The sequence below is a fragment of the Urocitellus parryii genome, chromosome 6 (assembly GCF_045843805.1).
Source record: "Urocitellus parryii isolate mUroPar1 chromosome 6, mUroPar1.hap1, whole genome shotgun sequence".
Taxonomy (NCBI): Eukaryota; Metazoa; Chordata; class Mammalia; order Rodentia; family Sciuridae; genus Urocitellus; species Urocitellus parryii.
In genome coordinates, this window is record NC_135536.1 from 8,823,062 (window position 1) to 8,840,733 (window position 17,672).

At 35.7% G+C, this 17,672-nt stretch overlaps 1 protein-coding gene across 3 annotated transcripts in view; it reads right to left on the reverse strand.

The window, feature by feature from the left end:
- Window positions 1-6,213: 6,213 nt before the first annotated feature.
- Vrk1 (VRK serine/threonine kinase 1) overlaps window positions 6,214-17,672 on the reverse strand; it is an 87,838-nt gene continuing 76,379 nt past the window's right edge. For 2 of the 3 annotated variants that reach the window (XM_026399420.2, XM_026399421.2), the window contains 2 exons: window positions 11,085-11,175; window positions 6,214-6,572 (listed from right to left, as the gene is read on the reverse strand). In XM_026399420.2, the coding sequence (XP_026255205.1) occupies window positions 6,541-6,572; window positions 11,085-11,175 (123 nt within the window). In that variant the 3' untranslated portion in view covers window positions 6,214-6,540. The remainder of the gene's footprint in view (window positions 6,573-11,084; window positions 11,176-17,672) is intronic. The other variant, XM_026399422.2, reaches the window with a different exon arrangement.

The window sequence follows — 17,672 nt, forward strand, 5'->3', positions numbered from 1 at the left end:
CGGCTGTGCGCACAGATTAGAAACAGCAGGAGAGCTGGGAGCATGACTACAATACCAGTAAGGACACTTGTCTTCCTGGCACTGCTCAAGTGATTCTTGGAATGCAGGGCCCTGCTGTTTTCTAATATTTACACACAACTGGAGTCATCAAGAGCAGTAAATGCAGTCTAAAGGCAGCTCGATTCTTTTGTGTTAGGGACTTTACATTCAAATAGGGATATCAACAATAACACCAAAAAAAAAAAAAAACCCTCCCATTTTAAAGTTTCATATTTCCCCTCAATTTTGTCACTAAAAGACCAACCAGGTATTATCATGACTGTTCACTTAGCTTGACCCTCCCTTCCAAACACTTTCTATGTGCATCACACAGTTCATTGGGAACAGCAGGTGTTTGGGATTCTTGACCTCAAATTGTGTTTTTGTAGGCTGTGGTTTCTCTGACCTCTACAGGAACAAGACAGGGTCTTGGAAACCATTTTGATGTCATTTCAGCCACCTGTGTTTGCTGAACATTTTGCCTGACATATCTAAGACTTACTTTGAGAGTGCAGCATCCAGAACATAGCTTCATTCAAAAGCCTGCTTCAGAACTCAGAAAAAGGGGAAAACTCACCACAACTGTGTATAAGAAATGTCTAAAGGACCCTTCTGCAGATTATAAATGGTTGGGTAAATTATGTATTTTTGTCACAAGCTTTTAGATATCTGCCAAGGATTGTACTTGAAACTTGGGCTGCCAGGGGTTGGGGGGTGACACAGAGCCCAGATATATACCTTTGCAACTCAATGTCAAGCAGACCAAGATGGGGACATTTCCCCAGTTGAACTGACTCCTGTTAGCACCAAAATATTCTACACCAGTTAATGTAATAATAAAAATAAAAATAATGATGTAATAAATGAAGACAAGAGAACGGAGTTTGTGTAGGCTTTTGTGGGGGCTGCATGTCTAGAACATGAGAAGTCTTTGTAGAGATCTTCAAGACACACCTCGTGTGCCATCCCTCTCTCTGGCATCTCCTTCACCTTTCAAACACCTCCAGGGACATCAATCTATAGCCAGCCCTAAGTGTGCAATGGATACTGTGGATGAAGAGCTTTCTGTGCTTTGTGTGCTGGTGCTAGGGCCCAGTTACCTCCAGAAAAGATCAAAAAGTAAACTATTACTCTCTACTTTCTTTACAGGCAACTTAATAGAATCAATATGTACTTCCCGATTGTAACTTCCCCTGGGCAGTCACTGTCCTAGGACTTCCCAGTCCTCAGGGTTAAGAGGCCCTTTAGTTAATATACTCTTAAGCACTAGCCCATATGGGTGTGATTTCTGTAGTAGTGGTGAGACCATAAGTGAATTTCTTCTTTTGTGATTTCTGTTAATGCAGTTTGGATAATAAATGGGTCCCTTATAGGGAAAGCCTGAGGAAGTATGCTGGGCCTCTTGGATCTGAGGATTATACCATGGACTATCATGAATTTCTGTACTCATTTTTGGTCAAGTGGAGGTCAGAGAGAATATTAAGCACAGCAATTTTTCCCATTTTAAAGAAACAATTGCCCAAGTGTTAAAAGCTGCTTGTTTTACTCACTTGTAATCACCCTTCACTACAGTTCACCTTACCACCCCTTCTACTCTGGATTCACTCCTCAACTTCCTGTTTTTGTATGATAAGCACAAGCATTATCTTACAGATCACCCCCACTCATATTTCTGATATTTCAGAATACCATTCTAATTACGATCAAACTTAGATAAGTTGTGAGGCTCTATTTTTTTTAATTTATTTAATTTTTTGGTACTGGGGACTGAACTCGGGCACTTAACCACTGAGACACGTCTCTGGCCTTTTTTATTATTATTAAAATTTGAGTCAGGGTCTAAGTTGCTTAGGGCCTTGCTAAATTGCTGAGGCTGGCCTCAAACTTCTAATCCTCCTGTGTCGGCCACCCAAGTCACTGGGCTCATAGGTGTGTGCCATAGCACCTGGTATAAGGGCTGTATTTATAAAGACCTTTTTACAGCATTTCTTCTTTAGTGTGCCTTGTATATCTCTGTATCATAGAGCTCAATGAATGAGGGGGCTCAGAATAACCCATGGATCTTTAAAAAAAATTTACAAAAATTTTATCCATACAACTACTATACTATAAAAACTTATAAAGCTAGAAACTAAGGTAGGAATAACCTAGCCAAAGGGCAAGAGTGTGATTTTTGTAGTAGTGGTGAGGCCATAAATGAATTTCTTCATTGTGATTTTTGTTAATGCAATTTGGATAATAAATAATAAAGTAAATGGCCTTAGTTAAATCAGTGTGGTACTGGCCCAATGAAATGAAACAGTCCAAAAACAAACCCTGATAGAACTCAGGATGAACACAGCAGGCACCACGAGCCAGTATGCAGGAGGGTGGGGCAGATGGTTTATTCCTGCAGTACTGGTTTGCTCCTTTCCATGTGAGCCTTACCTCATGGCATACACACACCAAAATAAATTCCACACAGGCTGCAAAATTAGAATTGTTAGAACAAAAAGTCTAAAAAAAGTCACAGTAAATATTTCTGATTTCAGGATAGAAAATATTTTAAAATGGTGGCAAAATTATGATGAAAAGATCAATAGATTAAAGCCATAAAACTAATCTTCATGCTGGGTGCAGTGGCGCATGCCTTTAATCCCAGGGTCTCAGGAGGCTGAGACAGGAGAATCACAAGTTCAAAGCCAGCCTCAGCAATGGTGAGGCACTAAGCAACTCAGTGAGACCCTATCTCTAAATAAAAATACAAAATAGGTCCGGGGATGGAGCTCAGGGTCCAAGTGCCCTTGGGTTCAATCCCTGGCACCAAATAAATAAATACTAATCTTTATAAAAACTAAAACCATATCCAAGAGGAAATAAATAGGAAAAAATAAGTCAGCAACAAATAGGACAAAGGGTTAATTAAGGTCATTATCATATAAACAGTATACTAACACAACAAGGAAAAAAAATAGAATGATGGGGCTGGGAGTGTAGCTCAGTGGAAGAGCACTTGCCTAGCACATAGGTGTGAGGCACTGGGTTCGATCCTCAGCACCACATAAAAATAAATAAATAAAAGAAAGGTATTGTGTCCATCTACAACTAAAAATAAAAGTTAAAAAAAAGAAAACCTCTAAAAAAATTTACAAAAATTTTTGTAATGTCTAGTATATAAATAAAGAATCGTTCAGGTTCACTAGCAATCTAACAAAATTTACCTTATCAAATAAAAATAACAATGTCTTAGTTCGATCTGGTATAACAAAGTATCAGATTTGATGATTTAAACAACAGACATTGCTTTCTCACAGTTCTAGACACCGGGAAATCCAAGTTCAAAGTACCAGCAGATTTACTCTTGAGGAGGGCCATATCCTGGTTTTTGCAGATGGCCATGTGTTGAAGAGAGATCATCTGTCTTCTGTGGGCACTAATCCCTAGAGGGGCCCTGCCCTCATGACTCAATAGGCTCCACCTCCTATTACCATCACCTGGGAATCAGCCTTAAACATGAATTTGGGGAGGACACAAACATTCAGTCCACAGCACTTAAGATAAAACGTAAGTTTTAGGCTCTCCAATTTACTGGTCAAGGCATTAACGGATAGACTTTTATAAAATAATTTGAGAACATGTATCCATTTCAGTCTTTGACCCAGCAGTTTACTTTTTTAAATCTAAGGAAATATTCATACATGTTAACAAAGATTTCTACCCAATTTTGTTCAAGAATTATTTATAATGTATCAAAAATGAAAATAACTTCAATGTTAAATATTAGGGAAACAGTCATGAAAGCATCATACACCCATGAGAAAAAAAATAAAACATAGAAGATATATTCATAAAGCATCTGTAACTACATGAAAAGTATTTCATGTTAGTTTTAAAAAGCAGAATATTAGCTTTACATAAAGTATTTAAAGTAGATAAAGTGTATAGAAAAGTTTAGAAGAAAATGTGTCAAAATACTGACAACACTAACAGTGGTTGCCTGTGGGTGGTAGTAAAGCTGTTTTGCCTCTTGACACTTGTCTATATGTTTTCAACGTTCTACGACAACCACAGATTGTTAACACACCATGATAATCAGAAGAATACAGAACACTGAAAATAGGATTTTAAAGAATAAGAACGCTCAATGGCATATAGATAGATTATACACCAACACATAAATTACTTATATTTCAACACTAATTTACTGTTATGGAACTTAGGTCTTTAGATGCACACTTAATTAATTCAAAGAAATGATCAGGGTTTTATAGCTCTGCTGTACTGGCATTTTGTCTTCAGAAACACAAAGAAGAACTGTTGAAGCTACTTTACACTGGGCTTTAGTTAGTTATCAAAGACTTATCAGCTGCTTTCTAGAAAACACACAGCACACATAAATTCTATCATGTGGGACAAGAGTTTGGAACAGGTGCTGATCCTCAACAGACTAGAAAACATCAGCTCACTAAGGACCCAAGAAAATGGCAGAGAAAGCAGGACACAGTGGTGTTATGACAGGTTAGAATATGGAGGCTAGACTGCGGGGGGGGGGGGGCACGGGGCAAAAATAGAAATCCACTTCTTAGAAAGAAAATAAAAATAATGCAGGATATTGGGGGTGGGGGGAGAACTAAAAAACTGAAAAGGGCAAGGAAAAACGCTTACCACTGAATGCCAAGTAAGTTGCTTGGCCACTTCTTAAAAATAAAGGGTGGAGGAAAATCCAGTGCACAGTAGGGAATAAAAGAATAGCAGAACAGGGGCTGTGGCTGATACATCAAACTGGCTAGCATGGATAGTAGTTTTGCATTAACTTCTGTAGCCCTGCCAATACAGTAACATTCGAGAAAATGTCAGCACTTGTTTAAAACAATATGTGATGAAATATTTGTTTTCTTAATGTTTAACCAACACGTTTTGCTATGTTTTTGTGTTTTGAAAAATAAAAAGGGCTACAGCATATATACAAAAACACATCACACACATTTTATCCTATTTTAAGCATCAATGTGTTTAAAACAGAACTTGAGAGTTGATTTAGGTGTTACGAATAAACTTGGGCCCATAACACTGAACAGTACTAAAATTCAACATTCTACAGGAAGTAGGACTCCCTGCCCAAAATTTAATTCTCTCTTCTGTAAAGACACATAACTCGATACCTTTGAGAGGCATTAAAAAATTGATTTTAAAAAACTGTGCAGATCTGTTTTGCATTGAAAAATATCTGCCCATTATAGGGACAAATACTTCACATGACAACTTCACATGACAGTTCTACACTGGAGAACCAAAAGTTATTGTCTTTGTGTTGGTTCAGTTTCTCAAACTTGGTACACCTTGAAAATTTTTGGTATGCCGTACCCCACCTGTATTATTACAAACTTATTATGTTTCTATATCAATTCACTTTTTAAAAACTCAAATATCTATTTTAGGCTTGTCCTAAGCTATAGAGAAATCAACACCTTAATGTGCCAGTAATATTTTGAATACTTGTTAAAATACTTCAACATTTAAATAAGACTGCGTCCACATACTACTTTAAAACACTGAATATGCTACAGGTGATAAGGTGTTCTACCCACTGGAGAATATGTCTGATCCCAATTTTCTAACAAAGTAAACTTTGAGAACTATATCTTGGAATTATTCATAAATATTAAAATTCTGAGGTTCTGTTCCCAAGACAAGTTAAATATTCTAGACCTTAAAATCTCTAATCACTGAAATTTTATAGTGCTTGGTTTGATGTACAAATATCATTTGCTGCACAAATAAAACTTGTTAAGAAAATCATCTCCTGTGAATGAATATATCCAGTAGACAGGAGTTCCTTAAAGGCAACCAGGCTCTACACAATCTGTGACAGTGTCCCATGTGATCATTTATCCCATTTTCTTGTCAGACGGCTTACATACTCATACCATTCTTCTATAATCTAATTTTCAAATATGTGCATTTTCTCTCTCATAAATACAACTGTGCCTACTGCACGTTTTTATAGCCCTTGCCCTTGTGTGCACCTCATGTCTCATACAGCAGGTGCTCAATAAACATTATGGAGAACAACAACAACTAAAATCAATACAAACCACACCTTACCACCACAAAAAAAAAAAAAAAAAAAAATTTATGCCAAGCAAATAATGAGACCTTTATTTTAAATTTTCCTTAAAAATGAAGACTCCAACAAACATTTCTGTCCACTCTGAGAAATGCACATGATTAGAAAAGTGTATTTTCATGGTAATTTTTCTTCTATGTACTCTAAAACTTCATGCACACAGAGACTGAGATAGCTTAAAGAGCAAACCTGAAGATTTTGGAATTTCATAAACTAGTCTTTAATAAACTGTACAAGGGTTCATTTTAATTAAAAAAAAAGTTTGTTTTTCAAAGACATAGGTATTTAATTATTATTCCCACCCCTCAACACTCCCATGAAAATAAAATTTAAAACAGAAAAGGAGAAAAAAAGTCAAATGAAAAGGGAAAAAAAGTTGGTTCACTGCATTTGATTTACTTCTGGACTTTCTTTCTGGTTCTTGAACCTTGAAGAGAAATCAAAGAAATTTGAATCATTAATTTATATAAGCAAAAGAACAAACGTACAAATACTTCTATCTACAGCTATTAATACTTTAAAATCTAATCGACTCTGATGATCGGTTTGTGGATGAAATCTCCACAAAAGGTACTACTCAACATCATAAAAATCTTACAAAATTATGTTAATTCTTTTAATATGTCAAAAAATATGCTAGCAAAGTCTATCTGCATTAAGAACTCCTACTGGTAAAAACACATCCAACTTACATTGGTACTAAAATAGTTCTCCCCCAAATTTAAAATACTGACCCCAAATGTAAATAAACTACAGCAACAAACACCCACTGCCTAGGGGTAAGTGAGAAGGTGAAGCATGCCAGGGATTTGGGGTTTAAAGTTTCACTTGTGTTCTTTAAGCACCAGACTAGGTTAGAATAAAAACCTTTCCCACTGGGAATCAAGTGGGAATCACACGGCTCCCAGTCAAGTGGTTTCCTAGACAAGCATCATCTTTGATGCTGTTCTAAGTCTCCAGTGACAATCCCTGGCCCTCCACCCCAGCTGAAAGAAACAGGGCTGCTGGAGGCTTGCTGCAGCCAGGCCACACTGCCTAGTGCTGCCATTTCCTTCCCAGGCCTCCTACTTCTCCCTAAACAGAGCAATGGCACCAGAGCGAGGCATAGCCTTGCAATTCCTAATTTATCAGTGAACACTTTGAACTGCAAAGAGATCTACATTTCTTTTCTGAAAAGGACACAACATGTTCTAGTCTGGGACAAAATTTCTACCATGTATATAATAATAGTCTCTTACTATTAAAGGTTTTCTTACTGTGGGTTTATTTACTTACTTAACTGGAAGATCAATTTAAAAAGTAACATGTTACTTCAGCAAGTTACAGTTTATTCAATTACCATACATTTCAATTACAGCAAACTTTAAATTTATATAAATTACCCTTTTTCTTGTCACTTAAAATACACAGTGTTTGAATTAAGAACTTGAGATTTTTTTTCTTAAGTTTTTGTGATATAGCCTTCTATTAAAATTACACCACAGCAGATTTTTAGGTTTGTATTTCAAGAATTTTTAAGTTAATTTTACATCAAAACTTGGAAGTATTCTGGTTGCGAGATTGACAAAATGTCACAAAAATCAAGGTCAATTGATTAATCAATACAAATCAATTAAAAAATTTCCATAAATTTTGAATTTATGGGCATATTACAAAGAACAATACAGCTATATCCAAATAGCACTATTCTCATTAATGTCCTAATTTGACATTTTGCTCTTAAATATTACTGCTTACCAGCTTCGGTCTAAAGTTTCTCCCAGCAAATCAAAATGCTATTGCTACCCTGAATTTATTATGTAATTAGTATGAAGCACCTTGGAGACTCTGTTGTATTATTAATTCAACATTTTCCCTAATACTCAATTCTGATTGTTACAGAATAGTCTGTTTTCTTTTCTCTTTAAGTTAAAACATAATTATTTTCATAATACACTATTAATGACGATAGGTCATAAGATCTGTGTAAAATCTGATATTTGAAAAATAACATATGTTAGTTTAGAATACTCTTCTATAATTGTATAATTAAGACAGTAAAAAAAACAAGTGGGAAACTTCTTCGTAGGGTGCCTTTAAAAACATGTATTTCTTGACCAGTCATTCCTTCCCGAAAAATCTCAGGAATGGATAAAAACCCATGATAATTCAAAAATAACACCAAGAGTAATTTCCATTTCATGAACAGGAGGGACATGGTATACTAGCCATAAATATCATGGTTACATTAACTAATTTTTAGTACAATTCTAAAATATTGGCATGGTTTTGAAATGCCAGAATATGCACTTTTTTTTTTAAGGTTTATCATTCTGTAAATGGGGAAAATTACTTGCAGCAAATAACCAAATTTTCTCAATTGGTAAAAATTATGCCTTGCATAAAAATAAAAGGATTAGAGGCCTCTGTTCTTCTTGAAAACCACCCCATCACCCCTCTCTTTTTCTGAGAAAGCCCCCACAATGCCCGTGCGGAAAGCTTTCAGAGTACGTTCTTACACAATGGACCTCCAGCTATTCAAAATGAGCTTAGGTGTATCAAGAAAATTATACATGTTTTTAAAATGGTCTAAATAGATATTAAAGGAAAGTTGCTCCCATTTTGCTAGGCACAGCATTCTGAAAGATCACACAGTGAGAAAAATCTCTTACCATATTGTAAACCATAAATTGTGTTTGAAAATAAAATTGTTAATGAAGAAACTGACATTTCTAAAGCTGCTGTTAGAGGTACCTATTCTTGAAACACGATTACGACACAAAATCTTAAAGCCCTAAAACACAAAATTCACTGAATTGTATTATATATTTCTTCAAAAATTTTTTTAAAAAATCAAACAGACTTACTCCTTCAAGTTACATTAAACTGAGAATACACACACACACACACACACACACACACACGCACGTTTATTTATATGAGCCTATAACTTTTTTTTCCTTCTTTTTGCTCAAAAGCAATCACATTTTACCATTCCAAATAATATTTCTCTTAAATGAGTATTTTTAAAGTAAAATACCTTGACTTGCACTTTAGGCGAAAAATGAATTACAACGGGAAAATTTTTAAAAAATTAAATAAAGCAATTCAGAGTTTATATGAATAAGGGGAAATTTGAACATTTTTTATTATCTTAAGTTATATAAAAAAATCTAAACTGGGCTGGGGATATGGCTCAAGTGGTAGCGCGCTCGCCTGGTGTGCGTGCGGCCCGGGTTCTATCCTCAGCACCACATACCAACAAAGATGTTGTGTCCGCCGAGAACTAGAAAATAAATGTTGGAAAATTCTCTCTCTCTCTCTCTCTCTCTCTCTCTCTCTCAAAAAAAAAAAAAAAATCTAAACTGTTCTCCTTAAATTATCTATGAGTCTAGTCTCTTTTCTCATTAATAAAATAAAAATATTAATATATTTTCTTATAGGAAAAACTATCAATGTGAGGAACTTATATTAAAATTTCAGGCACTAAAAACATTTTTCATATTTTACTAGAATTTAAAATCACTTATCTATCAAAACAAATACCTCTGGTGCTCATTAAGCCAAGTTCAGGTAACAATGGCCTGCAGGCGGTTAAGAGAAGCCTGAGTCTTCCCACTCCGCCTGCAAGCCTAGGTCTTACTGGGCAGCAGCCTTAACTAGAAAAATGCACCCTTCCTAAACCAAAAACACCAGTCTTAAAATGTAAGGGATTTTGAAAAGTAAGCATATTACCCTATCTTTATCAGTGCTCCTTAACTTGGTTCTCACTCACTGTCACAGGGGCTGCTGCTAGCCTCTAGCTGAGACAGGCTTCCATAAGTTGCTCCTTGGGGCGCCTCACTTCCTAACAACAAAATGAACAAGACAGGGGAGGAGGGAGGAAAAACAACAAATAACAGAAAAAAAGGGGGACTACTTCAAAACCTTTAGCCTCCAGAGTGAAGTTATAGACTGCCTCCTCAGATACCTCATGGTTCTCAGTTAATGCAGATATGCAGATAGGCTCTAAGCACAACATATAATAAAGAATATGTTTAAAAAAATCAATCAGGACAAAGATGACTCTCTCTGAAAGTTGAATATTTTGCTTTCCATACACAGACACCAGGGAAACTATCAAAGGGAAAAGTAAAATCCATCACTGCCTTAAGTCAATGGGACATTTATACTATAATGAATTTTTTTACCAAAAATAAGCCTTTGCATTAGAAATCAAGAAATAGTCCAGAATCAACAAATAATAAAAAGGTAATGAGATAGGAGATAAATCTTGAAAAAAAAGTTTTTCTGGGCAGAACTGACTCTCTTCCTCCCTTACTCAGGCAAACATCTCTCCTGAAACCTGAAGCACACTGACTGCACATGTGAGACAAAGTCCACTGAGTCCTGCCCTTGCATATGCTGCTCTGCGAATGTCATTTCTGGAGGTACTCCATTATCAGAAGTGCCTTCAGCCCAGTTTATCAGCCACCTAAGAAATGACTTCAGACCTTGCCTTTTGCCTCAAGGGCTTTGAAAGCTGACAATGTAATGCTTCTTCCTTGCCTCCTAACTTGAGAGAGAATTGGCAGGCTTCATGGGGACTAACCAGGCAACTCATCAAGAAGTTTGCAAGTGTGCTAAGCCAGTACTGACTCCTGACCTTCACTTTTCTCTCCAGGTATGTGGATCAGTGGGAGGGAGTGGAAGTTACTGGTCAGAGAGTTAAAAGAGTTCTGGCCTCTACCTCCTGCCCTTTCACAACAGTTCTGCCATTTAATTGCTTGGTGCCAACTCCCAGTCCCAACTTTATGACCAATGTTAAGAATAATAAGATAATGTGTGCATAGAAGACACTGTGATACGTGCTATGCAAATATAAGATTTATATATTTTGTAATAAAATCAAAATGTTATATAACCCAAATAACGCATCTTTGTGCCTAATATAGAAGGTATGCAAAACTGTTCAACTTACGGGTTTGTGCGGCCTCCTCTGTCTGTATATTTGAGCATTCCATATCTTCAACACTAGATTCAGTGCTTTCCTCTATTTCTTTCTTTCTCTTCTTACATATAAAAATAGAGAGATGCAGTCTGATTAACTAGTAAATATACAAACCTATCATAAATTAGTATTTACATGAATGTATTTCAGTGTGGCTATGTCAAAACATGGGAAGAATCTTTATAATTTCAGGGTAGTTATTACTTAAGAGAAGGAATGGGAAGTGGAACAAAAGGGGAGTAAGAGAACTTCCGGCTACACAGTCTGGATGACGGAAATACTTGTTCTAGCCACCTCAAAGTTTTCATATTTAATATAGTTCACCGTTGAAAGCTATGTTTGACCATCAGGATGATCAAAGAAACTCACTTTCAAAATGAAACGTTTTACAAATTTGCTGTCACCACTCAGGCCAATGATAGTCATGCTTTTCACTTTCAGATGTGGCAGGGGTAGGTAGCTACTTGAAAATGGAAGAATACACACCTTACCTCATATTTTGTGTCAGAGGTTACACAACACCAATACTGGTGATAAAATCATACTCATGAATCAATAATGACAAACTTCTAATAAATTCTCTTTTTTAGAGTACTTTTTATTAAAAGTTTAAATATGAAGGTCCTAAGCTTTACTGTGAATGAACAACCTTAAAAGTATGAAGCTTTCCTAAACTTTCAAAAACCACTATTCATCTTCCAGGTTGGGTGTTACTTAGGAGTGTTACCATCCATTCTTCCCAAATATTCATCCAATTTCCTCTTATTACATTCTATCATTAAAACATTTTTAGCTAATCCAGATCTATGTCAAGCTTTTAAGTTACTTAATATCTCTCTATATAATTAACAAGGGACATTTGTCATGAGTATAAAATGTATTTTTTATAACTTTGTCCCATGTAGTTTCAAATTTAAATGAGTAAAAATCCAAATTTTAATTCAGAGCTTCTGTAGGTTACTTAAAATAAGTTTGTACCATTTAGGAAATTATCTGATATGTCCCAAATTTCAGAGAATCACGATGCACCAGAATGTCCTCACTTATATTTCCTAACAATTAATATGAAGTTAGACTCCCTCTCAGAGCGTTCCTTGCTGCAGGCCATTTTGTATATCGCTATAAAACAAGACAATACCTGCTGACAGCACATTGTTCTGTCTCCTAATGGCAACAGTGGGTTCTTTTCCACAGAGAACTATATGAGAAAGCTGAACTCTATTCAAGCTACATCATCTTAAACCCCACAAATGGTCAGAACTGTTATTATCTAGGTATTACAATTAATCCCACTGTTTCAAAACATGCTTAAGGTGGCTGTGGAAAAAGATCAGAACTCAGAGACACCCACCATGTCCCTAAAGAAAATTCTTCACAGATACAAAAACAACAACTTGACTAATCTTAAACTTTAAAAGGCATTCATTTAGCCGATTTGTATATGGAGGTATTGTTTCTCAAAAATAGCTCTAAGAGTGGCTATAACTTCACATAACTGATGAGAGAAGGAGAGAGTGCCTTACATCTTTCTTTTCCAAAGTGTTGCTTCATGATTACCATCTAAACCCTGCTGGGCTGAACAGATTGGTTCGATAATTACATACAATAACTGCAGTGGGCAGGTAACCCTCGGCTGGCACAGGGCAGCTCCCCCGTGAGAACTTCCATATGCAAGCTGCACTGATGGAGTGCATTAGGTGCATCCTGCCTGCCGGTGCACAGGCCTGATTAACGCCAGCCAAGACTCCAAGGTTAGCATGTCAGCAGATTTGTGATGCATTAGGCAGGAATAAACACAGACACTTTTGTTCGTTCAGACCAAAATTAAGGAGGAATATTTCAGTACTATATTGCTTTCCACACAAGAGAGAATGCATTTTCCAGTTTGGGGAGGGCAGATTTTTAAATACTCATTATAAAGGGAGCTATCCAATATTTTCTACCCAAGAACCTAGAGCATTCATCTTATTTTCAAGCTTATTTAATAAAAAGGAGCTTTCTTAATCTCCGAGCAGGTAAATTACACAGGAATGAAAATCAGACAGTATTCAACTAACAAAAGGAACACCTGTGCTTCAAGACTGGATCTACATTTTGGCCAGGTATCGCCTGCCCAACTTTTCTGATAACATATGTAACATTGATAGCAAGAACCAATGGTAAAAGACCAATGGAAAAGGCCAAAGTTCTTCAAGTTTAATAGTATTTAAGTATGTTATTCATTTTATAAGGCAATGAGTAAAATTCCAAAAACTTGCTGTAGGCTTTCTTCCGAGTATCCCCAAATGCCTCTTTTCATGATGTGTCACCATGCTTAGGTTTCCAGTAGTACACAATATTGTTCCCTTCAAATGGAAGAACAGCTTCACAAAGTGACTATACCAATCTCTGATTCTGTCAGGCCTCAAAAGTGCTTTTACTTGCATGAATAAATGAAACCAAAACATTGTATGATACATAAGAATCACTTATAAAATACACTCAGAATAGGGTATTTTGGGAACATCATATCGTTAAAATTAGGTTTATTTCAAAGGGCATTAATATACATATTACACATTATATTTCTGAGTATACAAATATTCTAGGTTAAAATTTAGTTAATTAGGAGCTTCTCACTTCCCATTTAGAAAAAGGAAGAGAAGCCAGCTAAATAAATTTAGACTGATAATGTACTGATGGTCTCAACACTGACTGGAGACCAATAAATCTGTTTCAATGGAAAAAAGAACAAAAATCTTCAAAAACAACCCCCCAGACCAATTCTCTGCTTCCCAAGTCAAGCACCAAAAGATTACCTCCAAATGCTCTTGGTACAAGTCTATCAGACCCACAGCTACATCCAAAGGAGACTTGAGTGCCCTGGCAGTGTTGTTGGGATTCCCCTCCCCTTATTCCAAAATCATACATATTTATTTTTATAACAGAATTGACAACCTAATATTTATAAATGTTTGGTATTGCACATGTGTTAAAGAACTCTGAATATAAATTATGTGACGGCTCTAATTATTTAATCTTATTTGATTAAGTCCATTTGAAATCATCATGCAAATATAGACAATTTACAAATTATTACTATATTCCTTAATAATAACTAAAAATAGGATATTCATTGCCCAAAAGTATCTGAAAACAGTGAAAATACAGGTTGTATTTTCGATGAAGGGAAAAGCAAATCCATGATTTAAAACACAATATTTACAAACTAGAAGATTTAGTTAAAGTCCACTGGACAGACAGGAAAAACTGGGGAAAGAAGAAAGCCAGAGGAAATTTGCTCAGAGTTTCTTAGTTGGCGGTGGCAAAAAGACTAGAACTCAGAGCTCCCTATGCTTTCCACAGAGCTATGCTGCCTCCCTATGTGACTTTTTAGTATGGAGCAGCAGTTTCTCATTGTTGTGACTTCAATGCATTTTTTCCAAACAGGTACAGTGCACAGATGTGTGTACTTCTTGATGATCTTCACACCTCTCTGTAGAATCTTCCTCCTATGTATGGCTCTTCTTGGGAAAGGACTGTTTTGCTCATTTTTCTAATCCTTGCTGAACTTAGCACAGGTTTGATACATAAATATCCATGGATCTTTACCCACAGAGCAACTAGTCAACTAGTGTTTTAATAAAGAGATGATTTCAATATCTTACCCTGAATCTCACAAAAATTGTTATTATTTGAATGAACATTAAATAATTACAGATATGTTATAAGAAATGCATGGAGAGATTAAATATAATTATAAGATATAAAAAGATGCTAAGCAGGTTAGGAAATAAGTGACTTATAAAGAAGGACATGTGAATTTGAAGAATAATCTAAACATTTTGCTAGAAAGCATTGAAGTGCTTTGCTCTTTTAAATGAGCTCAGTGATGAAGACTGAAATATTAAAAATTTTCTTCCAAAATAGTACTGATCTCCTTCTGAACACAGGCAAAGAGTACAATGTAATCCCACTTACATAAAATTTCATTCTGTGAGTATCAATCCATGTATAAATGGACCCATACATGGCTTCATAGTCAACCCTTGATTTTGTTTGTTTCATTCGTTGTTTGTTTACATTTAGATCTTTGTCCTGGCAACACTTTTAGTTATCGACTCTGGAGGTGGGAAGAGAAAATGTAACTCAAGTAATGTGCTAACTATTAGCATTTCTGGGGAAAAGAGTTTAGTACTTGAACTAATAAAGAAAGTTGATATTCTAAACTTTGTTGTAAGTTTAGAATATCAACTTTCTTTATTAGTTCACCCTATCTCACTCTTTAATACCATGAAGAATTTACTATAATTATCTGAAAATTGTACACCAAAAATTACCACTAATCCATATGAGAGCAGCTAAAAGTACAGATGCATTTGTAAAGTCTTTCAGAACAAGTAAATGAGAAGACACGTGGGTGGCTGTCGAACTGCCTGGTCCCTCCATGGATGAAACACTGGTTAGTAGGAGCACTGTTTTCACATGCAGTCATAACTTGCCCACCTCTTCTCTTAAGGCCTACTGTATTCCTTTAGTTTGGCCAACTGATAGAGAAAGCTGCTTCAGAGCCTCCTGAACTTGTTCTGGTGTTAAGGAGCACAAAAGCTGAGAAAATACCATGCCTCGATTGCATGACCTACAGAAGAGTGCCAGGCAGCAGAATGTACTCTCATCAAAATTTCATATAACAGCAACCACAACCTAGAAAGATTTTCCAGCAACACTTCTGAAACCAGTAAATCCAACTATTGGTAACAATGGCCTTTTCACATCACAAGGACCATGCAACTTCAACATGAGCAAACTTATGGTAGTTTAACAAGCTAAAAGATGTTTCTAGAGATTCAATGAATCAAGCTCTAGAAGACTAATTTGTCAGAATCAACAGGACATCTATTCGTCACACCACTGATGTCAAAAACTGAGTGAAATTAAGATGTTTTAAGGACAATTTATGGAGAAAGGCAAATGGGTAGCTAGCTAGCTATGTCTTCATTACCTTTAGGATTATGCTTAAAACCAAGTACTTTAGAAGAGATGGGGGTGGGGTGGATTTTTAAGTATCTTGAGTTTCTATGACCCCCCCAAAATGCTCTATGAATATATATGAATGTATAGTAATATTGCATGACCCAGGGCAAGTCACTTGGCCTCTTCTGAGACTTGGCTTCATCATTCTGAATGGGTGTGTCTCATGTGGAAGCTACAAAGTATACATAACCCTTGCTGAGTTTAGCATAGTGTTTGACACATAACTACCTACATATATTTTAAGAAAGCATAGAATAATTTAAGTCCTGACAGAACATAGAGTACTACACAAATGCTCAGCCAACAACCTAAAGTTTAAAGTGTTGATGTCCTATTACCAGTACCAATTCCTCTGGAGAATATCCAAAATAAGAATTAATAAAAATAAGGTGTTGAAAGCTAAACCAAGGAAGCTAATATTTATATGGAAAAATACTTCAATGAAAACCTAACAGTATACGGTAGTGGGAATTTAAATGATCTCAAGTCATTTGTGAACAAGATTCTTAGAAAACATAGGTTTATAGTAGAATTACTATTTTTAAAGAGACTGACTGATCTTCCTTCAATAAATCCATGTCTCCCAAACACCTAGTCCTTAAACACACAGGCAGAAGACAGCAGACAGAAAATCTGCCTTGTGTCAACTGCTAGTATCCTTTACCAATCAACAGCTTCAGGAGGAACTCCATTAATTTGACACATGCTTTTAACTTAAGTAAGATGGAGCTACACTTTGGAGTCTTTATTTCACAGTAATCACCATTTTCTCTTTCATTGCAAAATCAACCTTTACCAATTCATAGTCATTTACTATCTAAAATGATCTACAGCACATATGCTCACCAAGCAAAAGGTAAGCTGAGCTTCATTCATATGTATCTGATACCTACTTCATAAACTGGACATTTAAGAATACACAATCTTAGTTCTAAAGATGGTGTTAAAAGAGATTCAAATAAACAAATTCCATGTGTTATTTTCTTATCATCAAGAAACCAGAAAGATGAGAAAACTTAAATGTGGGTAAAATAATTATTACCACAGTAATAATGTAGTTAACATTTGCTGCACACCTAGTAAGTGCCTGCTGCGGCTCTAAGCACTTAGTACACCCCTTCTAATCCTCATAACAATCTTAAAGGCAAAACAGAAAATCTCCACACATACACAAAAAAAAATCTTTAAAATCATCCCTCATTAAAGACACAGAAATGTTTAACATTCCCTAAGAACTTGCCATAGTATCAAAGAAACATGGATTCATTTTATATTGAGCATATCTTATAAATGCATTCCCTTCATTACTTCAACAAATAAATCCCCCATCCCGTGAAACATTTAAGGCATTTGTATGATACAAAATTTCTTTCTATACTCTCTTATAGCAAGGTACTTATTATACACAAACATCAAAACAGAGCATGTGTATATCATTGCTTACACAGAAAAAATGGTCAATGAGGCTGTTAATCAAAACTACATTAACAGGTTCACAGGCATTCCAAATTCAGCTCTAGAATGCAGTACTAAAACTAGTCAATC